The sequence below is a fragment of the Anabrus simplex genome, chromosome 3 (assembly GCF_040414725.1).
Source record: "Anabrus simplex isolate iqAnaSimp1 chromosome 3, ASM4041472v1, whole genome shotgun sequence".
Classification (NCBI taxonomy): domain Eukaryota; kingdom Metazoa; phylum Arthropoda; class Insecta; order Orthoptera; family Tettigoniidae; genus Anabrus; species Anabrus simplex.
The window spans coordinates 385,204,232-385,230,592 of NC_090267.1; the positions used below are offsets into that span (position 1 = coordinate 385,204,232).

Genomic DNA, 26,361 nt, shown 5'->3' on the forward strand with positions numbered 1-26,361 from the left:
TGGGAAAAAGATACAGAAGCCATAATCCATTACAGAATATAATAAATTCATGATGGGGTCACAACAGAGCTGATCAGTATTTCAGGTATGCTAAGTGCTATAGAACACACTGGATACCACCAGATGATGGAAACGGAGTCAAAAGAAATTCACTTTTTGAGCAATAGACACTGAGTTTTAGTTTCTTTACCAGGCACATATGAATGTAAACTGCAAGAAATGCATACATCTCACATAACTTGACTGGTCGCCATAAGTTCCTCAAACTTTTCGGTTTCAATTTCATTGTTTGTCTTAGTTTTTCAATGACTGAAGCAGCATACCTGTTAAGTCTCGGACTTGAAGAGTTTCACTATTGTTTCAGGAACAAAAATTGAAAAACAATCTAGCACAGTCGATATTGCATCGAGTGGAGAGGACACACCCAATTGTTCATGAAAAGTAAGCTCTTGAGGCGGAGAATCAGTGAAAGTCCAAACTAATTCAGTATCTGTAGGCATCCTGCAAGTGTTAATATCATAAGCACTACATTTACACCTTTTTGGAGCTGGCACGATGTCAGGAGATGCATCAAAATCACCAGAAGTACCTGGCAAATGTGAATCATTACCTGCCTTTGAATTATCATCCCTTGCATCACTTCGTTATAAAATACAGAAAACTACATAACTAATTTATTTCTGAATAAATCTCCAGTCATATGAAGATCATGAAATATTAGCTAAATAGACTACAAAGTGGAAAATCAAAACTGGGTAGAATATGACAGAATAGGTTATAAATACCTTCATCACTAACATGAAGATCAAAATCAGGGTCTAGATTTGAATCATCTATTTTTCTGAAAAACTGCCCTTTAACATCAGTTCTAACATTTCTACGATTCCACTTTCATTCAATGATCCACTCATGATATCAGAAAAAAAAAATCACAGTCTAAACACTTCGCGCGATGTAAAAACTCTGAAAACACCCGCATTTAGCAGCTGGAAGCATGGAATGTAGAAGCAACACGTGCAAAAAAAAAAAAAGAGCTGCTATAAGTTTGAGAAAACGACAGAAGACACAAGCACATGGTATAACTGTTATAGAAGTTTCATAAAGTGGTATACACAGTTTCTGCCCGATTCTCATTCTGGTTGTGTTCACAATGTAATAAATACACGGGCCCGAGTTAGCCTCGGGCGCAGTCAGTCTGCACTGTTACCCCACTCAGATACGCACTCGGGCTTGGTCTCCAATGTGTTAAATGTAAAATTGTATGCACTTCTGCCCACTGTGCTGACCTGAGACCTGAGTTCATTTTTGCTGAGACCACTGTGACAAGTCCTAAAAGGAGTAGTTTATCAGCCACCACGGGTAGGTCATGTTTTAGACATTGAAGACATTTCACAGAGACTATCACCTGCCTACGAACATATTTTAATATTTGGAGACTTCAATACTTATTTACTGGAACAGGCTGGAGATACAAAACAACTTAAGTATTTTCCACACGACATGACAATACTTCCACTAAACCGACGAATCATACCTCATCTTCACACACACTAATTGACTTAATGACTAACAATCCACAGAAAATAGAATCACATGGTCAGATCCCTACTCCCAGCATATCAATACGACTTAATATATTTGTCTTACTCGCTCAAAGTACCCAAGTACAAAACGAGATTCACCACATTCAGGGACATTAAACATACAAATCACCTGAGAGCTGATGCCTTGGACAGTCCTTGGGATGACGTAAAAAATATAAACGATATTGATAACAAAGTTGAAACTTTTGATTCACTTATACTTGGTCTCCTTGGCAAACATGCACCTAAAGGCGTGGTCAAAGTCTCCCGACCTCTTTCTCCTTGGCTGACTAAGGATATGAAACAAATGATGTCTCACCGCGATGCGTTACACTTGCTCTACAGACGCACTCTCTCTCCCACTGCGCTTGAACAGTAGACACTTCGGAATAGAATTAAAGTCAAAATAACAATTTTTTTACAGACACCTGGCTGGAAATTTAAATGTGGCAAATACTTGGAAAGAAATTTGTTCCATTGTAATTGGGAAAGCTTTGCCCCACTCATATAACGAAGATATCTCTCTGAAGAGATTAAATGCTTAATTTTCTAAAATAAAATTAAACCAGAAACGCAAACAATATTACAGACTATTCTCTTCTGAACCAGCCACCAACAAGTAGGCCATTCTTTGAATTTTATGCAGTCACAGACTGACGTGAAACGCGAATTATCATCATTCACATCGTCTGCTATAGAACCAGATGAAATACCTTTATTCATAATAAAACACATCACTGACATTCTTCCTGTCATTACTCATATATTGAACCATTGAAGGTCCTACATAGGATGACTACCTTCTTTACCTATCAGAAAATCGGCACGAGATCTTTCTCTTGGGTCGCCTATAGGTTCTTCATCACTTGCTTACGTAAGAGGCAGGTTTCAGTAACTTAAACTATTGTCTACAATGAGAGGACTCCAGTTAAAAGAAATGGATATTTTCTTTATCATTAGTGATAAAGTCAAACTTGTGGCATTTTACCAGCTTAAACAAGGAACTCAGTCTTGTCCGTTTTAAAAAAAAGAAAAGATGGTGGGAGATGCTGGCTTTCGAGACCTTAATTCAACTACCTAGGGGGCATCCTTACTATAAGATAGTCTGGAGATCCCGAAGATCGTTTTTCATGTGAGACTGCATGAACCACCATAATGATTCGTGATGATCTAACCCCTGTAACACGTGCTCTGGACTCTTGGTATAATTAAGGCAGTGCAATCGGTATGTGCCACACAGTGGTTGTACAGCATGGACCCTGAATTGAATCGATGTAACCTGCGACTATGTCATGGACCGACACCTAACTTAATGATTTATGTTAAAGTCATTGTGGATGATGATGCTATAATGGCAGATGGCCTAATCTAAGTCACTGTGGTTGATGACCCCATGACCATCCAAATTCTAAGCTGAAGGCTGAACACAATTAAGTTACAGTAGTTGATGACCAAGGTTTCCACAATCATAAATCCCCAGCACATCTGATGCTCAACAAATCAAAATCAAAACAACAACAACAACAAAAAAAACTCGCAACACTTGGGGCAGTTAAGTCCCTTTCCATCGGACATGTCCCCTTAATCATAATGTTAATAAGTTGAAATTTCCCATCAAATAAAACTAATATTTCCAGAATACATTCTCAAGTTAGTCACTTGGTTTTAAGCTAAGTCTTAATATACAATTCAATTGAATTTAACCTTCTTAGTGCCAGGCCCTGGTGCTCACAATATGCCTAGAGTGCCAGACCGATTTAGAGGATTTTGCAGGTTCTCACTCTCTGGGCCATATAGTTCACAAATATTATCACTATGAATTGAAATTTTTGATAAATATTAACAAGGAGACACGCTTACTGCTGAACTAAATTGTAACATTTTTGAATTTTTTTTTTCTGAACAATTTTACAACTCCAAAAATTTAAAATCAGAAAAAAATAAAAAAATAACAGAAAATTCAACTCACCGATAAATATTGATGACTTGAAATCTCCTATTTCAGATGACTGAACATGTTAAGTTTCATATTCTTGTCTTGATTAGTGCATAAGAGTTATTTACAATATAGGTACACACGAGAGAGAGAATTTTTTTTAAATACAAAATTACACACTTCCTCGTTTGCATGTTCTCTGAAACTAACAGTTATGGTTTGCGATGCACAACCCATGGAGTCCTTTACCACAGTTTTGACATGCTGTATGGGATCTTCGCACAGGGCCCCATCTTTTCTACTGCAAACCACACAAACTTTTTCCTTTCATCCAGGGAGTTTTCGGATTCCTTTCTCAGTAGAAGGCACAGATACTGATTTATTTATTTCTCTCATATGGCGCATAGAGGGTACAGATAAACTATATATATATATATATATATGTATGTATGTATATAAAATACACACATAAAGCAGATAAAAACAACAATCGGACAAAGGATCAATCGATAGTAATTAACTTATAATTTAATGTCCAGAGAATTTAGCTAATTCACTGCCCCTTCTTCTGCCGCATGAAGTTCGTGGTATCCTCCCTGGAAGCTCCGGAATGGGCACATCATTACAACACAGATACTGGTCGTGCGGCTAGACAGGAATTTCCATTTTTCTCCATCAATCACTCTTTCTCAATATCTTCTATTATAGAGGATGTGAACTTGATGATGATGATGATGATTGTTGTTTAAAGGGGCCCAACATCTAGGTCAGCGGCCCCTAATAGTACAAAATGAGACGAAACGTAATGACAAACTGAATAACATATGAATAGTAACACAGTAAAGGTTTCCACCTATTCAATACTAATATGTATTTACAATATTATAAAGTACATGGAACTAGTTTCGACCCACCTAGGGGTCATCATCAGCCATATTAAAGCATACATAAGTTTTTTGTCGAATCCTTGTAATAATAATTACAGTTAAAAATAACATGTTTTAGGATTCGACAAAAAACTTATGTATGCTTTAATATGGCTGATGATGACCCCTAGGTGGGTCGAAACTAGTTCCATGTAATTTATAATATTGTAAATACATATTAGTATTGAATAGGTGGAAACCTTTACTGTGTTACTATTCATATGTTATTCTCAGTTCAATACGGACCAACAACATGAAATTCATAACCCTTGATGACAAACTGAAGTCCAAAAGCCTCCACTGACCAGAATTCAAAACGTGAGGATAATGAATGAATGGACATGAATTTAAAACAATCAGTTGATCCGACCCGCAATGCCTCACATTCACAGAAAATGATGTAAAACAACATTATTACTGACCGAGGGACTGCTTCTAAAACACAATACTGAATCGATGATGCTTGGAGTCTAAAGGGGTCCAAAATCCAAGTCATCGGCCCCTCATAATGGTACTTATCGCTAGTAAAGTAGAACCATGGTATTTGTCATAGTGCGGTACTAATTAAAAGTAGCGCAGACTCGCGGTATTCCATACATGATGGTACTACTCACAGGAAATGAAATTTGCACATGTAACAGTCCTATGGTGTTTCGCACATTGCGGCGCCATTTACAGGCAATGCAAAACTAGGGTGTTCATCACAATCATGTACTAACCAGAGGGACCCGCACTTCCCCGTGGTGTTCCTCATATACTGGGTACTAATCATAGAAAAGCCAGAGCCATGCTGTCACTCCTAAAGTGGTACTAATCACAGGTACTGTAAAAGCTGGCAACACACTCTGTTGCAACTATCACAAACCTATTTTGTACCTAACACAGTGGTACTACACGTAAGTAAAAGCGACCCATGATGTTCCCAGTGTGGTGGTAATAATCACAAGTAGTTTCATAGTTCTAATACAGTATCCCTAGGTCGCCCCTTTTAGTGGCCTTTTATGACAGGCAGGGAATACCATGGGTGCATTCTTTGCCTGCGTCCCCCACCCACAAGGGGAGATGGGAGCTTGAAACAAGTCATCTGGTTACCGATAGTGTTTTCCCTAAATAACAAATATGCATTCATGACCACCCATGCAAATATAGAAAAACGTTACCTTCCCCAGTATTTGAGTGTTCATCTCTCATCAAGGTATGTATAAATCATCATATCGGATACGTGTGCACCCCCCATAGAGGCATTGTAGTTATGGACAATAAATGGTTTTACTTTTTCCTTCTCTTTTCGGTGTCTTATGATCCATTTTGTTTTATTTGCATCGATGGCATCAGTTGACAACAATAAAACTGGTTTTTTTATATTGCTTTTCTGGAACCCACTAATCAAAACCTTGTTGCTCCTGTAGTATTTTCCCTCTCCAACATTGTACTTTCAAACTAAAGCACTTGAAATGCCTTTTCTGTTCTTACAAGGTGTTCCTGTTATGTATGTCTACTTTTCGAAAAGATAACGCGCCAGGGGTATATTGTAAAGAAGTTGTCTGTAAAGACATGGTATCCTTTCATCACATAGTTGCCAAAAGTTAGTGATTTTGTTACAACAGCATGTGCAAGCCCATATTTCTTTATGTCACCCTTGTCTTCCCTACTTTTACAGTAGCTCCTCGGTAACAGTAAAAACTAATGGATTACTGAATCACACAGCATCCAAAACTTGGTTCCCCATTTAAGGTGGTTTTTTTTATTAGGCAAATACTGAGTTAGGGCTGAGTGACTTTTGGTATCAATCAAAGATTCATTTACACTAAGTTGTTGGTGTGGAGTGTAATGGTATAGGAATACACGACTGGCATGTTCAACAATGAGATTGAACCTGACACATGGGTTGTAGTCAGGGTGACCACGTGGTGAAAGATTTTCATTGTTTACAAGATGAAAAAACCTCAAGATCAATTGGAATCTGTTTGTTGAGAACATATGGAATATAACGAGAGATTTTTGACCCAATAAGAAAATATGCTCGGACTTCTAGTTATAAGCATTTCCAACAAAACAGCAGTGAAAGCCTTCATTTCTGTCAATGTAACCGGGTGCCAGTGCTGTGCTCTGGCATGTGGAGAACATGACTTCTCAAAAACTGATTAGCACATCTGTTTGTCTCTGTATTTATGATGTTCCATAATTGAGCCGTAAAAAATGAAACTACGCCATAGGTTTTACACCTGAAGAAGGGCCGTGTCACGGGCCAGGTGAGGGTTGGTGTCTTAACATCTCGACCTACCTGAATTTACATAAAATCAGCTTCATGGTCCGTATCGCACTTCAATAGATTCACAATTAAGTATTTATTTATTTTCCACCTAGTCGATACAATGATTGCTTAAGGCAATTTTTAATGGTCAAAAGTGGTACATGTTTCGTATATTATCAACATCTTCAGCCACATAACACTGTTTAGATGAAAAATATATAAAATTGACAAAGTAATGCTTTAGAGGAAGTGTCCTTAAAATTAACATAAGATTGACAAGATTAAAACAAACAAATAACTCAAGAGAAAATATATAAATTATTTCCACAATAGAAAGCAGTCGTCAAGAAAACACTTGTACAATATTCCATAGAGAAATTGTCCTAATAAATATTCTTTTCTTAATAATTCATGAAAAAAGATCAATTTATAAATTAAAAATTATACAATTTATAAGTAATTATCGAAATGAAGAAATCCTGATATCACAGTGCGGCTCTTATTATTAATGTAGATGAAAATATAACTAATTCCTAGTTGTCAAATCTTATTAAGCCTGCTTTCCTTTGGAACAGTAACTCCTGTCATTCTTTCACAGTTTTGCGCCGGGTGTAATATTGATGATGCGTTCTTCCTCGCTCTTGCACCTGAGGAGGTGGAGGCGCGGGGGATATAGGTGTGTCAAGAACTTCCTTGCTGTCACCTATAGCTTCAACTGAGGAGGACATTCATCTAGACCAACTTGTAAAGAAAAATGATAACCTTAATGAGGCTGTAGAATATAAGAATCCATTATATTATCAAATTCTAGTATATTTGAAAATGCTTGAGAAGGATCAAGAAAAAAGAACTGGAATTTCTCCACCTACAGATAGCCCTACAACTTATTCCTCCTCAGTTGAAGCTATAGGTGACAGCAAGGAAGTTCTTGACACACCTATATCCCCCGCGCCTCCACCTCCTCAGGTGCAAGAGCGAGGAAGAACGCATCATCAATATTACACCCGGCGCAAAACTGTGAAAGAATGACAGGAGTTACTGTTCCAAAGGAAAGCAGGCTTAATAAGATTTGACAACTAGGAATTAGTTATATTTTCATCTACATTAATAATAAGAGCCGCACTGTGATATCAGGATTTCTTCATTTCGATAATTACTTATAAATTGTATAATTTTTAATTTATAAATTGATCTTTTTTCATGAATTATTAAGAAAAGAATATTTATTAGGACAATTTCTCTATGGAATATTGTACAAGTGTTTCCTTGATGACTGCTTTCTATTGTAGACATAATTTATATATTTTCTCTTGAGTTATTTGTTTGTTTTAATCTTGTCAATCTTATGTTAATTTTAAGGACACTTCCTCTAAAGCATTACTTTGTCAATTTTATATATTTTTCATCTAAACAGTGGTATGTGGCTGAAGATGTTGATAATATACGAAACATGTACCACTTTTGACCATTAAAAATTGCCTTAAGCAATCATTGTATCGACTAGGTGGAAAATAAATAAATACTTAATTGTGAATCTACCTGAATTTCACGAAAAACAGGAAATTGTTTCTGTTCGATGTTGTTACAGCCATCATCATCATCATCATCATCACCACAATCAGTACTGTCATCCAAACAGTCATTACCACTTGCACTTCCACTTTACACTCTGACTACGAACACGTGGTCGGGTGTTTGCAGAAAAATTGCCGTTATCACTCCCAATAACACTTTCCTCTTCCTCACTTGTTGGAGGAATGAATTCCTCATCCGAGTCGTCTTCATCATCATCATCATCATCATCATCATCATCATCAACATCACTTAAATTATTAAGATATACAGCCAGTTCGTCATCAACAGAATGAATTTACGCACTATCTACTGGCGTAGTTAAAAACTACTGACATTTCTCTATGGACTCGACACAAGATTTTGCCATCTGACGGCCGAAGCTGTACTAACTCGTACAGAAAAACGCGCTAACCAAGTAACGATATAGCGTGGTTGGCACTTTGCGTGCATATATGGAACGATATATAGTTGTCTGGCTCTCTACAGGTTAATAAATTAATAAATGAAATAATCTCATAATCGTAATTAACAACAAATTTGTATCTATACCGGATGAATGGTTCCTTTAAACTCCCAAAGGAATTACATTTTTGTTATCACTCGGATCTGTTTATCAGAAACATTCCGTTGACGAAAATATTGAACTAATATTACTTATGCTCCAAGTTTTCTTCACCGCAGCTAAAGAGCGGAATACATTGTCATAATTACCAGTACTATTTATTTATTTCATGACGTCACTCAACAAGTTTACATTATAACATTGATAATCATTAAGAAACTAGCTTGGATAATCCTAATCTTACATCCTATAATATGCACAAATTTACACAAACACGCCAAATAAAACAACCCATGTCAAATCTCTCATAATGACTGTGGTTATCCCTTGGACAAATTCCAGCATTTCCTTTGATATGATTTCAGGTTGATAAGACTCAAGTGTCGTAAGGCATCTCACCCATCTCTAGAGTGGATGGACTACTGCACCGCATGTGCTCTACAAGCATGACTCGTATCACAAGAACCTAGATTTGTGCCTTGGAAACCAACAACACAACACAATCATCCATCGCGAACTATATGGATTGACAAGCTATCATGATATTAAAATAAAATAACTTTGTACAACCCTAAACAACATAACTACCAGTTGTCAAATTTTGACATCCCTGAAAATGGTTATTTCCAAGCATAACATACCATCGTGTCATTTCTGTCACTTCGATAATGAATTCAAGGCTCCACTAAAATGATTCTCTTCTAAAATAATGAAATCTAATTCCAGACATTTACTACAAATTACAAAATCTCAATTACAGTCTCTTTCTAACAATAAACTGGCTCAAGTGCCCAACAGCTGGCTTGATAACAGGACCATGACCCTTCTTCGCTTAAAAAAAAAAAAACGAACACACACACGTTATCTTGACCTGTATCAAATGAAAACCTCGCCTCGCTGATAATTCACATGCAATACAATTCTTGACCCGATTACAGGAAGAAATTTAAAACGCCACTTGAAATATTATCTATCACGGTCCTACGGTTTCACGTGGAATCCTAACTAACGAACGGCCCTATTCCCATATCATTAAATTACACAAAAATAAAACCACGGGTTCCCTACAATGAAAATCCTGGCATAAAGTCTCTTCAACGTTACAGGATTTCAACAACCTCATCCATATTCCTTCCCACCTTAGAATACATGCTACTTCAAATTCTCTACAGGACAATAATATGGAGTATCTCTCTTCGGCAACGCACCATGTTGTTACATAAAACACCCTGTGACAAACCAACCATCTCTCCCCGCATATCTGAGATTGAAGACAATATTTCCAAAACAAAACTCATAACTTGACTTACAAAAATTTTACCATTATATATATATATTTTTTTGCTAGTTGCTTTATGTCGCGCCGACACAGATAGGTCTTATGGCGACGATGGGACAGGGAAGAGCTGGGAGTGGGAAGGAAGCGGCCGTGGCCTTAATTAAGGTACAGCCCCAGCATTTGCCTGGTGTGAAAATGGGAAACCACGGAAAACCATTTTCAGGGCTGCCGACAGTGGGGTTCGAACCTACTATCTCCCGAATACTGGATACTGGACGCACTTAAGCGACTGCAGCTATCGACCATTATTTTTTATCTCGTCAATTTAACAAACTCATAACTTCCCTTGACAATTCTTTTACAGCGCCAAACACACGACGGTGTGCCTTCTACACCACCCGACATACCACCATTAACGGCGCACTCGCTCTAAATGGTAAACCACGGAACTTGCAGGAATTTCATCTTTACACTGAACAGAATTTTATGATAAATTAATGTCTTAACTTTGCCAAACAACAAATATAGAAAATAAATGCATGGAAATGATTTGCTCTAGACATTGTCAGTTTTGCAACCATCAAGTTTACTACTATACAACATTTCACACACTAGTTTCGCAACTTTCCTGGTTATCCCAGAAACATTTTGAAAAATGACCTCGTCATATTCCTCTGACATTTTCACGAAATAAAAGGGTGACCCAAATACGTCACAGATACACAAATAAAATGGTGACATCATGAAATAAATAAATACACTTTATAATAAAGGTAGTCTACGTAGTGCGTCACCTCACACCTTAACAGGCCCACCAGCCTCTCTCATTCTTTATCTAGACATCTCAACAGATAGTGGCTTTACAAACTTATTCTTCCCTTTTGTTTATTTTTAACATCATTCACCTGAAAACAATGACAAACAAACAAACAAACAAACAAACAAACAAACAAACAAACAAAATGCCCTACACACGTTCTCTTCCTCATGAACCGAACACGTTCGTCAAATCACCGATCTGCACACACAATAAAGTTAAATAAATGATACCAGCTAATTTAACTACAGGACTTCACCATTATAATGACCATCTGTTGCTTGGACGTGAATTTACAGGACGGTTCCACATGGGAATACCATTAATTTGACTGACAATCTCTCTCTACTCGGAGACATAAAATAACCACCTTTGGCCAAACTGCTCTCCCTTGTGGGGACTTATTCTGTACAACTGATTTTTAATGTATGTCTGAGTAGCATGTGGTCATGGCTGATCGCGACATAACACATAACTGCTTAATGTAGTAACAGTGTATGATAAACATTAACCAAATTGTTTCCCTTACGATTTCCTGACATTAACTACGAGAGTTCCGTTGCCATTTCTTCTTAAAAATGTACCTTTATTAGAAAAATAGTTCCTCCATATCCCTGCACATTTCACACGTGCAGGTGACGTAATTTCTCTAGCGTGAGAATGAGAATCACCACCCATTATCTACGTGCTGTCTCTGGTCAGGGATAAAAATGCAGCTAGAGCTCATGACTTGTAATTTATATGGGACCTCATGTAATGAATTTAGGATTCTGAATCCTTATGACTTAAAGGTCATGGTTCAAGATACAACACCTGCCTCACAAGTCACCTCTTTTCTAAATTGTGGAAAAATGCCATTATAAAACCTGTTCCTAAAACTCCCTCACATTAACTTATAATGTCCAACAACGGACTAACTACATTGGTATTACTTATAACAGATTATTGATCTGCATGCATACTTTCATCTCTGTTTAAGTCCCTTGACAGCATAGCACACCAGTTCCGAACTGCACAGCCATCTCGCCCAGTGGAACACAGTTTAGGATGACGAATGGTGGAGAGACAGGCTGAAGTGGAGAGGAATCATATTTGCCCCCATCTGGTGTCAGGTGGAAAATGGGAATTGATGTTGGTGGTTGTGGTGGTGGTGATGCAATAGTTAGCAACTTAAAATACTGTTCTATATCCATAGAAACTTTGTACAATAAAATTCTAGTCATCATCATCATCATCATCATCATCATCATCATCATCATCTGGAGCAGTTTCCAACCACAGGCTGGATCTGCTCTGAATAAAAGCCTCTCCATTATTTTCTGCCCATCCACCACATACGTTCTGTCACTATTGTCCAGATCCCTCCTCTTGCCTCGATGCTCTTGTTTACATCTTTCAGCCATCTTTTCCTCCAGGACTCCTTCCCTTATATTCCAGTTCAAGCGTCTTTCTTGGATTCCTGTTTTCTCCCATTCTTTTAACATGTTCATACCCCTGCAACCCCTATTTTCTAATATTTTCATGCACAGGTACCTCATTTACCATTTCCCAAATTTTCTCATTTCTTACTCTGTCCATTCTTGTTAAACCTACTCGACACCTTTGAAACTTCATTTCCACTGTATGTATTCTACTTTTATCTCTCTCCATCACACATGCTTCTGATCCATATGTCAAAATTGGCACAAAATAAGTCTTGTAGATAATTCCTTCACATCTGTGGTACATCTCTGTTCCATACCAATCCTCCCACACTCTTAAAGATTCCACTTGCACATCTTTCTCTTTCATTCATTTACATCAGCTTCCTCCATTTTCTTCAATTGCACTTTCCAGGTATTTAAATTGCTCCCCTCCTAATATCAAGTCATTGTATGTTAGGTTCTTGTTTTGTGTCATTACCAGCACTTCACTCTTTTGGGTTGAGAACTTCATTCCATAAGATGACAACTTCCTCCCATACATTTAGCTTTTCTGCACATCACTCTCACTGTTTCATCATATTAGCAGATCTGCAAACAACACTGCTTTCATTCTTCTCTCCCTATGGTCTGCGCTACCTTCTTTCTAAATCTCTTGGAGGATGAGTAGTACGAACATTTTATGAAGCAAGTAAGAACAGACAATGTACAGTACGTTGATATTTAAGAACAAGTTCATCACCTAGTGTATCTGCATTCACAGCTAGGAACTTTGCTTTTCAGCATTTTGAAGAGCTTATGCAATAAATAATTCAATATTAATAGAGTATAAGAGAACAAATAATTTCAATCATCAACTGGGCAGTCAACTTCGTGTCAGTTCATAATACGAAGAACTTTCCGTGCCTCACCTATGACATTGTAGTATACCCTATATAGTGATCAAATGGAGCATAAACCATAACCTAAGAGTCTTAGAGTCTCGTATAACAGTCCAATAAAACACTAGGAACAAGCCTTCTACTTATCCATACTAGCCCCTGCACAGCCAGGGCAAAATCTTTACACAACTCTATAGTGTTTGGTTACAAAGATTTGTTTACAATAAAGTTATCAATCTTTCAAAATACAATGGATCATAACTTCCTACTCCATAACTCAAATACTAAACCATCAGCAGTTTCATACTGAAGCATACTGTAGCATGTTAAGTCAAAGAACAAAGGAGCAACTCAATCACTGACAGTCCAGAACACCTAGACAATAAAATGGATCAGACATTTAACCACAGCCAAATAATAAAAATTTTTAAAAAACACACACACACACACACTCAGGAAGTTTGAAACAAAGAACTTTATCAAAAGAAATTGGGTTTATATTAACCTCACCTGTACGTTGCCTAGCATTCTTAGATTTCAAACCCTCCATGACATGTCCAAAAAGTTTGCCAACTGGATAAATGGTTTCCATTTGCTTAAATAATGCTTTAACACTGTTTCTTACAGCATCCTTTGGGTCACCAATCTGAGAAGACCAATAATTACAAATGTTATTTCAATAAATGTTCAGCATGTTTTAAATATGTCAGGATCAGTTATAGAATTAACAAACAATTCAAATTACTGCAAAAAGAAGTTTCAAAGTAGGGAGGCTACTGAATTTTGCACCCTGGTTAATAAGAGTGACTTGCATCAAATTGGTGGAACTGTTAATATAGTGTTAACAAGAGAAAGAAAAAAGAGAGTGTTTAAAGTGAGCAATTACACCGCCAAGCAGAAACGAAACAAAAAATGCATAACACTTAATTATTTTTAGAAGTGTAAATTTGATGAACCAAAATTGCATTGCAAGTGCAATATCATGTCATGATCTTTTAAATACTCCTCATTATATCCTTCAGCAATCATGAAACACAATTTTAACAACAAACACAAAGCCAAAAATAGAATAAATAGAAGTCATACACATTGATCCTTAGGCACAGTCTATTTCACTGTTCAAATGGCTCCCCTATAAGCCACTATGATGGAACCACCTTGTCAAGACCCAGAACACACTAGAAGGGTGTCGCAAACTTTTCAGCATGCTGGCAATTAAGGTGAAGTCACTTTGTGTGATAGCATTCCATTCAGCCTGAAAAGATGCCCTAAGTCTATGCAGGGTTTTTGAAAATATTGATGAAAATCTTGCCGAAGTTTGTCCCATGCATGCTCTATGGGATTGAGGTGATTGCTGCAAGCTGGTCAATCATAAGTGACTATTTTGGAGTCCTGAAGGAACACTGACAAAATTCTTCTTAACAAAACAGCATGAGCATGTTCATTATATTAATCAAAACAAAGTTTCCTTCCTTGAGGGGCAAAAGGGATGAAATGTTTGTGAAGATCCTTCTCGATTTACCGACTTGCATTTAGTGCTCCATTTTCAATGAATACCACCTCAGTCCAGCCATGAGAACTAATACCTTCTCATACTATCACAGAACCTCCTCGATATGCTGTTCTTGCTGAGAAGATACAGGCAGCATAATGGTCCCCAGTACTTCCACACATCCCATGACCTCGATTCATTGGCTCCTGCATTCAGTTCTGGTTATTCCTGAGTACATACCAGAGAGGCCACCTGATGCTGACATGTGAAATCGTGGGCCAGTGAAAGATCCTGGTATTAGAGCTGCCTTTCTGAATTACAATCTCACTGTCCACTCACTAATTCAGGCGTCATACATTTTACAAGAAATTAAATTCATATTTCAAGGGCCATATTGACTGTAATATTTATATACGGTAATAAAACCTCGTTAAGATGTTTCTGCAGGGTACAAGGATAAAGAACGAATTGTGCGAGAAAAGATGGGTCTGAATTCACAATAGAAACTATCCAACAGGAATATGGAAACATTAGATAAGATTTCTTCCAACTCAGGGCATTTTATGCCATGTATCCGCAATACAGTGGAAACTACATCTACCATTTCTAAAGATGAGAAAGGACAGTACTAGGAGATGTGAAAAACATGACAGAACAAATATGAGAATATCTGCACACAGGCCAATAAAACAGATGTTGGCAATCTTCTATGTATCAGACCAGTGGGTTATTAAACATTATTTTCTGCTTACACTCATAAAGAATGAATTGAAGGTTACAATTGGCCATGTGCAACTGCAAGGAATAACTTTGACCGCCATTTTGAATCTGACAAAACTTCTACCAACTCGAGTGATGGAGTCAAACTAAAGGTGCAAGCTTCAACAGTCGCGACCTCTGTGTGCTTGAAGATGCAGATGCCGGTCCACTGTGACAGATTTTAATTTTGACTTTTTCCATATCCATACCTAGGCTATCGCAAAAAAATTACGCACTACGCTTGTCAACTTCACACAATAATGTTCCTAATCCAGACATAGACTATCACATTACAAATATTTGCTACACTTCACTGTATCACTCAACACAAAATAAATTCCTAACTTCTGAAGAGAATGTGAAATACAAGAACAAAAAGCCTCACTGTGTTATTCAGCAATTTTGCTGCTAACTGGCAAACAAAAATGAACAACCCTGAGCCTAGCAGCTTGCTCCCCGAAGGTGCAACTTATCCTGTGAAGTTCAGGAATTCAAGACCTTTCCTCGTAATCAAACAAGTTGGAAATCCTGTTTCTTCCATGAAGGATCACAAACAACATTTTCAAGGCCAGGAAAAATAAGATCGTACTAAGCAGTAATAGCGAAAATTCGTAATGTGATAGCGACGTATTTTTATATAGATTTAATACAATGGGAATCAGGACTTTGAATTTACGATGTGCTAAGCAGGAAAACATGTTAATGAATAATGAGGAATACACCAATGAGGTTTCATGGTTTATAATTTCAACCTACTCAATACTATATAATGTAATCTTTTACACTATTTAATTACTATTCTTTTTAAAATGAACATGTTTTGGCTCATTGAGCTATCATCAGCATAAGGAAGGACATACAAATGAGTCATCATCATCATCCTAAACCATCTCCAGTTTCCCGGGTGTGGTATATGAGCCTCCTCCATCTCATCCTGTCCTTGTACCATTCTTCCTCCACCAACTTGTCCCAATCATGACCTCTCAGCATTACATCGCTCTTAACTAAATCTATCCATTTCCTTCGTGGCCTTCCCATGGGTCGTCTTCCTTCTACCTTTCTGTCAAATTCCTTCCTTGCAGTTCTGTTTACTGGCATCCTCTTCATGTGACCAAACCACTTCAGTCTTGATATCTGAATCTTATTTAGGAGAGAATTGTCTATTCCTACTTCTCTTATTTTCTCATTTCTAATCTTGTCTTTCCTGGTTTTCTGGATCATGGTGCGTAGGAATTTCATTTCAGCTGCCTGAAGTTTGGAATTATCTCTATTGGTCAGTGTTGTGGTTTCGAGACTGTATGTAAGAATTGGTGCATAATAGGACTTGTACAATGTCATTTTTGTTTTCATGGGTATTTGCTCATCCCACAGCAGGTGTCTTACCTGGTGGTAGAATTGTGTTGCCTTATTGATTCGATTGTTCACCTCATGTTTTGCTAGGTTGTCATTTGATATAACGCTACCCAAGTATTTGAAAACTGGAACGCTGTCCAGTTGAGCTTCATTTAACATGACTATTGGTTCTGCTCCTTCCCCATACACTTTCATCACCACCGTCTTGGTCTTGCTGATGTTTAAACCATATTTCTTAAACTTCTCATTCCAGCTTTGTATTCTCTCTCCCAATTCATCTTCTGAGTCACTCCAGATCGCAACATCATCTGCAAATGTGAAGGCTTTGATATCTCCATGTTCTTTCCTTTTAATAGATTTCATTACTACATCAATTACAATAATAAATAGAAGTGGTGACAATGAGCTGCCCTGCTGCACTCCTCTCTTTGTTTCAAACCAGTCCGACAAACCACATCCTACTTGAATACAGCTTCTGTTCCCACTATACAACATTTTCACTTTGTCTATGAGGCTATCTCGCACTTGAAGTTCTTTCATGCATTGCCAAATTCTTTCCCTTGGTACACTATCGTATGCTTTCTCAATGTCCAAAAATATTAGGAATAAAGGCTTGTTCTTCTCCCAGTATTTTTCCATTAGCATCCTAATTGCAAATACAAGGTCTGTAGTTGACCTTCCTGGTCTGAAACCATACTGCTCTTCTTCCAAAATTGGTTCAACAATATTTCTGATTCTGGTCTCTATTATTTTTTCCAATATTTTCAGGACATGAGACAGTAGTGTGATACCACGGTAATTAGTACATTTTCGTCGGCTTCCTTTCTTGAACAGAGGTACAATGATGCCCATCTTCCAGTCCTCAGGAACAGTATTTTCCTCCCATACCTTGTTGAGCAGTCTATAGAGCCATTGGATTCCTGGAACTCCCGCTGCTTTCAGCATATCTGCACTTAGTTCATCTATGCCCACTGCCTTTCCTTTTTCATGCTCTTGAGCGCATTTTCAACCTCAAGCCATGTAATTGGTGGTTCAGTTGTGGTTCTTCGACTTGGCTCTCCTCTATCCGTTGTTATGTTTTCTGTATCTCCATTCAGCAGCTTTTCGAAATAGATCTTGAGTTCTTGTTTAATTTCTCCCTCTTCTTGTGCCAGAGTTCCATCATCACGTTCTATTGCTTTTATGGTCTCTTGATCCCTTCGCTTGTTTTTCACTACTCTGTGTAGCAATTTCATATTTCCTCTACTGTCCTCTTCCAGTTTGTCTGCAAACTCATTCCATTTCTTCTCTTTTTCTTCCCTTACAATGTTCTTTACAGCAAGTTTCTTGTTCCTGTATACTCCTTGAAGTCTTTGTATTTCTTGTTCATTTCGTTCTTGTCCCTGTTTTTGTTTTTCCTTGTCCAGTGCCTTCTTTATTTGAGTGTACGTTATTAATCTATAAAGTCTGTTAGAAATAATTTAATATGCAGTATGCATTAAAACGTAATGCAGTAAAATACGAGAGTAAAATCTTGTGAAATGAAAACTGGCTCTATTCATTGAAATATTTGTTTCATAAGTATATCATACTGTCGTTGCCTTATGTATAATCAATTCAGAAATTGAAACTCTGAATAGATAATATTCTTTGTAACAATGACAGCTGTAATTTTTGCATAAATGGGCCTGAAAATGAAGAAAATATACATTACTATGTAGAAAACAAAAGAATCATACCTCAGTGGTATGGGAATGGGGGTTGAATGTCTACTCAGCTCATGGGCCGATGGAGAATCGTATAAATAAAATATGGGTGTGCCATTACCCAGACCTGGCAGTTGGGTATAAAATGCCTTAGGGTGGTGCAAGCCCACTGTAAAAAATAGCCTTTATGAAGCATCTAAATGGCTCAGGACATAAGCTGAAGCGCACACTTGAAAGGACATGCAGGTGTAATTTAAATGTTTTCACAATATTTTTAAAAATGTCCACATTTAAAAAAAGAATACCATGTTGGGAGTGTTTATTGGTATCAGAGTCACACTGTTTTCTTCCCCTTTTTGATAAAAACTTCAACAGGACCATCTTTTAAGACAGACACATGCCATATTTAGAAGCAATTATAATTTTGTACCTTTAATATGAGATAAGGAACGAACGATGTAGCTTCACTCTCGTACATGTTATAATCCTCGTCGATTAACATAGTAAATACTGTCTGCAAGTACTCTAAACCTTTCAGAAGGACCGAAGGATTTGTATCAAAAAACCGCAAGGTCATCCATTTCAAAATGAGATCCAAATTTGCTACAGTTGCACTTCCATTCAGAGGTAAATCCTGCAAAGAAAAAAAAAAAAAAGAAATAAAATACAGAGAAATATCACCCAATTGAGAAACCATACATAGTTTACTGTACGTAACATTCATACTAAAAAGTTTAACTTCCCCCAAATGAAAGAATTATAATGAACTACAGATGAACTATTGGATCACAATATGGCTTAACACAGCTCTCCACGTCTCCCTATCCAGTAATGTGTTTGCCACATTCATGTCTTGGCTGCCCCTTCCTAGCCCCATAATCATTCCTCCAAAAGCAAAAGAACTAGGTGTCTCAAAATATATTCAACCAATTTCTCTTCTCCTGGTCAAAGTTATTGAGAAATAGTCAACTCATGGCTTTCTTCACTTCTTAGACAAGAAGTACATGGAAGGAAAACTCTGAAAAAGTGGTGGTTTCCTTTCTTGTGAAAAATTTTGTGTTTTGGAGGATGTTTGATCAGTGAATCTCTCAACACTACTACTAAGTTTTATTGATTAATAATAAACACTTACGATTCAAACTCATAACATTTGAAGGAAGGAAGTACACCATTACTGTCATACAAAGGGCAGCAACGTCTGACAGGATGAAGAAGTTTTGGGAGTGGAAGAAGAAGAAGAAGCTGAAAAGTTGACTATTTAATACTATTAGACTTTAATACATCTGACTGATTAAAGTTCTCCAATGAGGGCATTAAAAAAAACACGTTTTCCCTACTGAGGCAATGTTATAAACAAAGCCTATTGAAAATAATTATATTGTTCTGCATCAGGAATACATCAGAAAATAGCTCCAATATGTACTTTTAAGAAAGCAGAAAATTTCAATTCTAATTAGAACACTACAAGATTTGTTGAAAAATATATGTGCCTGACTAAATCAATCAATCAATCAATCAATCAATCAATCAATCAATCAATCAATCAATCAATCAATCAATCAATCAATCCTTCAGAATAAAGTATGTAATGGACAATCAACACATACATGTTGCATTCGGATAAAAATATATATTACTATTTTGTTGTATATTAACCACATTCTGCACATAAAGACAGATTACACCCATTTCCAAGAACTCCTTCATTGAATAAAATGGATGTTGTAACAGCCGATGCTTCACTCTAGTTTACAACATATTATTTGAAGAACCTATACCCTAGTTGGTAATCTGTTGAAGAGCTCTGTGAATAAACTAATTACCTGCCTTTTGTTTTCTTTAATCTACTCCTTGTGTTGTGATTGTGAAAGTAACTTCAGTATTTAATATCAGTGATAAATGTTACTTTATATAATGCATTTAAAATGAACAAATTAGCTATGGTCATAATACAAACATCAATAAGCCACGGTTTACAGTGTGCACCTGGTGGAAACTTTGATATGAGATGTAGAGCTTTCTTTTGGATTACAGGAACATCTGAAATTCTACTGCAATTTCCCCACAGTAAAATTACCTATTGCAGAATGCAATGAAAAAATGCAAAGTATGTGTTTAACAGGAATTTTCTTGGGAAATATAAGTGCCATTAATAAATACAGTACCTTTGAAATATTCTGTATGATAGAATCTATAAGTGCATCCCAAGTCAGTCTGGCATACAAATACAATCCTAACAGCTCGAAAGGGTCATTATTAGAGTTCGTGGTTTATAGCATTTAAAAATCAGAGATTTAGCGTTTTGATTTTCAAATTTAGCATTTTGTAGCATCTAAATTTCTCAAATTTAGCGTTTTGTAGCAAATTGGTTAAAAATAGGCATAATTTGCTAAAGTGCACACACAACAGTTGGGAGTAAAATCATACTGTTTAATCACACATTGCTCGTCTTGCAGTTTTGAATTCACTATGGAAAATAAGACAAACATCAACATAAGATTGCAAGTATTAACTCACACACAGGAATATGCTTCACAAACACAATTTCAAAGTGAAAAATATTATTCTGAACGTATTTATTTATCACAGTACAACACACCTAAGAGGAAGAGGAATTCCAATGATGATTAAAGTACAACATGCCAATTGCTTAAAAGGTGTCCTCCTTAATTTGAGACCGCTCATCAGTTACAATTATGTTGTAGTTGCTAAAAACAACTCTACATCGACACTGTTCGTAGAGGCCCAAATGGACAGAAGTGCTGCCAAGGCAAAGGAAGGACTGCAAAACATTTTTTTTCCTTCATGTCTTTGAGTGCAGAGTCGGCACATCAATATAGGCCATCTGTATCGCTTACATAAAAATGTCCCGATTTGTGACTTTTGGCATGCTGTTTGATCGTCACTTCGCTTCTACCCATGGCTACCAGACAATAAAATAAATCGCTACCGTACCTTTAAATGGAACTACTGCTCAACACCAATGTCAAGAATAACCGACTATGATCAACGGTCAACACACAAAGAGAATAAATGTGGTGCTTGAAAGTGTATTTGCTGTTTGATTGATTGTTCCTTGCAGTGCACTTTACCCAGTGAAAGAAATTCCGCACATTGAATTATTTAACTCTTTGGCCTACCATTACTTGTGAAAGGAAATATTCCCTTACATACCATTTATTTTTTCGTCACTTTAACATAAATTTGATTAATCACATAAGAATACACAAAGCAAAGCGAGCTTTTAGCTCGTCTATAGTAACAGGAAACAAATGTTTTTGTTCGTAAGTATTACTGGTTTCAAGGGAAGCAGATAAATTAGCAAGAAATGTAGAGGCATAGGCATTGGTTTGCTTAGTAACGTGATCCCAGAACTGTGGGGTTAGAAATTCGTTCCCTACGTCAATTTTTTCGTATTATTACCCAACTACAGAGTGAATTTCAAAAACTGGTTTACATGTTACAGAAAGAGGCTTATTGTCTGACGGAAATTGGACAGTTTAAGGGCATTTAAAATAAGCCACATTATCATTCTGCAAAGTGCTAGTAGGACTGGTGCCTCCCGCAGGCAGTAGCCTCCAGTGAACTTCAAGACATGTATTGTGCTGCCCTCTTGTAGCATGTACCCAACCCAACTTGTACTGTATTGTTCCTCTACACAACGACAATATTTTCGGTCGTCATCTGTTTTTTTCTGAATGGAGGATAGTAGAAGAAAAATCTTGCTCTTGCTGTTGGATCTTTAAATTATATATTAGCAGAGGAAAAAGGTGGAAAATGTACCCTTTTGATCCGGGGTAATTCTATCGCCGTGTGGTGATAGTCACCAGTCGGTTTTGATGTATTTTATTTGTCAACTTGGGAAACTGTAAGTAACTACAATCTTCGTTTGATCCTGGGAGAATATGGATGTGATAAAGTAATTATCAGCGAACTGTTCCGTGTCGTTGGGTATATCTACACCTAAATTGTGCTAAGTAAAATTCAATTATCACTGTTAGTGAAAAATTCGATTAACCAAAGAGACTGAATTGCTGGTTATCTTTATTGTGAATAGGTTATAAACCTTCGTGGGGCTTTTATGTAATTATTCATAGAATGATTTTAGGTTGTTAACCACTCTAGAGATGTTCTTTTAATACGAAAATTAATGTATTCAAAGATTTTGTGACAAGTTCATCTCCATACTTCTACTATACCTTCGAGAGTACGTCTTAATTTTAAAAGGGGGTATTATGCATTAATCCTGTCTGGAAAATCTTTAATATCTTACTATACGAAGCATTGTGAGAAAATGGAGAATGTACGAGTAGAAAAATTGTTTTCAAATGACTGGTTCTAGCTTTGGTTCATTATCTTGTAAGGGTAGCCATTTTCTTGGTCATGTGACCGGTTACCTTGGTTACATTCACAACCCTTGGTTGGTGAATGTAATTATTATATTTTGACATTTGACGTCTGATACGACTGTTGCTGGTGGACATATGACGTGAGTTGAGTGTTTTTTTGTTCTGGTTGGGTATGTGAATCGGAGTTCGTGCTTCGTATTTCTGCGGTTCTTGGTGTTCTAAAGTATTAGCATTTTAAACTAGATAATCAGTTTACTTGGTGGCTTTTATTTCTAATTTCTCCTCTATGTTTTATTTTAATTACGTGCGCCTGTTCTGCTCTTGGTGCTTTTTGGGGATCTGTAACTTGGCTTTTCTGATCTATGTTGATAAACTTCTGAAGTAGTCATACAAAAGCATTTTTCTACTCTACTACCATAGTGTAATCAAACCAAGATCTTAGGGTTGGAACTTTTCTTAAGTACTACGTTTCCTAATTTACCCTGAAAAATATTCCAGATTTATCTTACGATTTGAATAGTGAAAGCAGTTTCTTTTGATTTTAATTTGAATCTAACTTGATGTCCAAGGCTTCCTAATTTAATTTAATCTTCCCTGTGTCTTATATGCAGGACTTATTAGTTGATTTGTGTCAACCTTTCTTTCATATTATTAAAGTTCCTGGTTAATTTAAGTCTGTTGTTTTATTTTAGTCAGTATTAACTTCTTTTACTTAGTAGTAAATTATTTTTTCTTTATCCACCTGACCTTGGTGGGCCCTAATATCTTCCACGTGTTGCTACGACATTCTATTGGGTTTTTTCGTGTTTATACTACCCATGGTCGTGCAAATACTATCGTGATATACCTCCTTGAAAGTACGCGATAATTGTCAACAAGATCATAATTCTAAGTATCATTTTACTATACTTCTCACCGGCCGAGTTGGCCGTGCGGTTAGGAGCGCGCAGCTGTGAGCTCGCATCCGGGAGATAGTGGGTTCGAACCCCACTGTCGATAGCCCTGAAGATGGTTTTCCGCGGTTTCCCATTTTCACACTAGGCAAGTGCTGGGACTGTACCTTCATTAAGGCCACGGCCACTTCCTTCCTATTCCTAGGCCTTTCCTGTCCCATCATCGTCGTAAGACCTATCTGTGTCGGTGCGATGTAAAGCAACTAGCAAAAAAAATCTAAACTTCTCACTCGTTCTTGTTACATTCTGGTTTTGTCACGTAGTTTCAATTGGCACTATCATCTCAGAACTAAAATTGGAATCACTTTCATCACTGTCAGTTGAAGAAGAAGTATTTTCACTCTCCAGAGAATCATTTCCACTTTCAACATCACTACTTTCAAACCAGTTACGGCAATAAACTCATCCATGCCGCACTTGGATGCCGCCATGATTGTTTACAACGGGCGGCAAAATGAGGTGCTTTTTTATTTTCCGTATTTCTGCTCAGAGTTACTATTTACACAGAGAAAATAGCTTCAGGTATTATCTGACATCAATCGGGTAGGCTTCAAAACAAAGAGAATAAATCTCTCCGACCAGCTAATAGGGATGTACTGAAACACTACCGATAGATGTCTCACGTGTAGTACCCGGTATGCGCTTGTCGATCGTCATTTGTTTTTATGTGTTTTTAATAGAAGGTACCTAGTTAAATGCTGAAGTTAAAAGATTTAATACATCGTTACGACAACAAAGACGACAAGAAAATTGTGATGCCTGACTATTGCTGTGTCCCACTACCATACTGCCAGAGATTTACGAATGGCAGGAAGGTTGATATGTGGTAAAAGCGGTACATGTAACTCCCCTCCACTGGGGATGTGTCTAAAAAGAGCTGTACCACCTCGGGATGAGAAAACGAGTTTACTTTAGTTGAGAAATATTCACGCATTCGTGGTTATTGCTATTTATACAGCAGGCGAGATCATCAACAAAGTGATCGTTTAATATCTCGTAACTCGGGTTAATATAAGTATATATTTGGAGAGAAGGAAGTTTAAAACGTGATAAAAGCTATCCAATTAAAACAATTGTTTTACTCGCCAACGCACCTGACAAATAATAATAATAATAATAATAATAATAATAATAATAATAATAATAACAATAATAACAATAATAATAATAATAATTTTATGTCCCTACGTACTTTTAACGATTTTCAGAGACACCAAACAAAACGTACTAGGGTATGCGTTAATAAAAAGAAGAGACAACGAACATATAAAATTAAACATTAAACATTATGATGATAAAACGCATTACCGCCACACCTGTAGAAATCCATAAACGCGGTATATTTTCCTGTTATTTATTTTTATTCTTTCCGTCGAGGAACTTTTGGCACCATCAGGGCGATAATATACCTAACCTAAACAATGTTGTCTGTCTTATCTCATGGACAGCTGTTTATAAAATCCTGATGTGATAAATGTAGAGAACAAGCATGAAATGTACTTAAAAATAGGGGTCTGCGTTTCAACAGCCGCAGTTATCAAATGAATGTTTCCAATTACTATGTATTACATTCGGAAATACAACTCGTAACATACGCTAGTTATCAGCTGATGGTTTGGCACACATAACACCGGTTTGGCACGCCTTCTACAGACGGCTCTATTCGGAAGGAGTAGCTTCTGCTTCATATACACCAACTGGGAATATAAGAGACCATCTCCAGAAACCATTTGGGAATAGATTCACACTGTTTAGACTCTATAGTCAGGAACGAAATGATTTTTAAAAGGTTCAAAAAGACAGGACCTCATATCCTCTCGATTGCAGTGCATGGCCGACGAGATGGCAGTGAAGATGACGTCGCTTGGAATTCATACACGCCGGTAGCAGGGCAGGGAAGTTGGCGGCGCAAGGCGTGATTTCAAATGAAAGCAGTGATAAGGTTTACTGTGTGGTAGGCCTACTGGTGAACTAACAGAAACACATGACTGGACATTAAGTTATTTTGTATCAATATTTAATTATATGACAATACAATACCCTTATCCCTTTGTTCTACGCGGTTGAGTATGAAGTGAGACGAATCTTTGTAGAGAGTTTCTACGGCCGTATGCTCTTCCTGACGTCAACCTCACCAGAGGAATTAATGAGATGTAACGAATGACGTGATGCGAGTACCTAAAACGGATTTTTATATGTACCGTAGGTCCAAAAGTCGTGTTCACCATTTATTGTCTTCCGATGAAAATAGCAAGTATAACTTAAATACATTCTAAGTTTGTTAAATAATAGTACAAAATGTTTACACGTACAATTTATAGCTCTCTATAGCCTAGAAGTCATGTTCCCTGCACAAAATTTTGAGGTTAACGCATACTGGACCCGCCTTTACTATTTTTGGCTGTGAAAGTGGGGGGAAAAAAGGGGTCTAATACGTGAGTAAATATGGTAATTTGGTCTACAATATCAGCGTTTATTATTAAAGTTGTATCATCCTCCTGTCTGAACTGGCTGCCGAATTCACACTGTAAATTAA

The 26,361-nt window shown here is 37.0% G+C and overlaps 1 protein-coding gene across 1 annotated transcript in view; it reads right to left on the reverse strand.

Moving 5' to 3' along the window:
* The window catches only part of msps (msps cytoskeleton-associated protein 5), a 414,143-nt gene that overhangs the window by 131,256 nt on the left and 256,526 nt on the right, over positions 1–26,361 (reverse strand). The window contains exons 22-23 of the mRNA XM_068226728.1: positions 18,954–19,157; positions 13,745–13,880 (exon numbers count right to left, since the gene is read on the reverse strand). Coding sequence (XP_068082829.1) covers positions 13,745–13,880; positions 18,954–19,157 — 340 coding nt within the window. The remainder of the gene's footprint in view (positions 1–13,744; positions 13,881–18,953; positions 19,158–26,361) is intronic.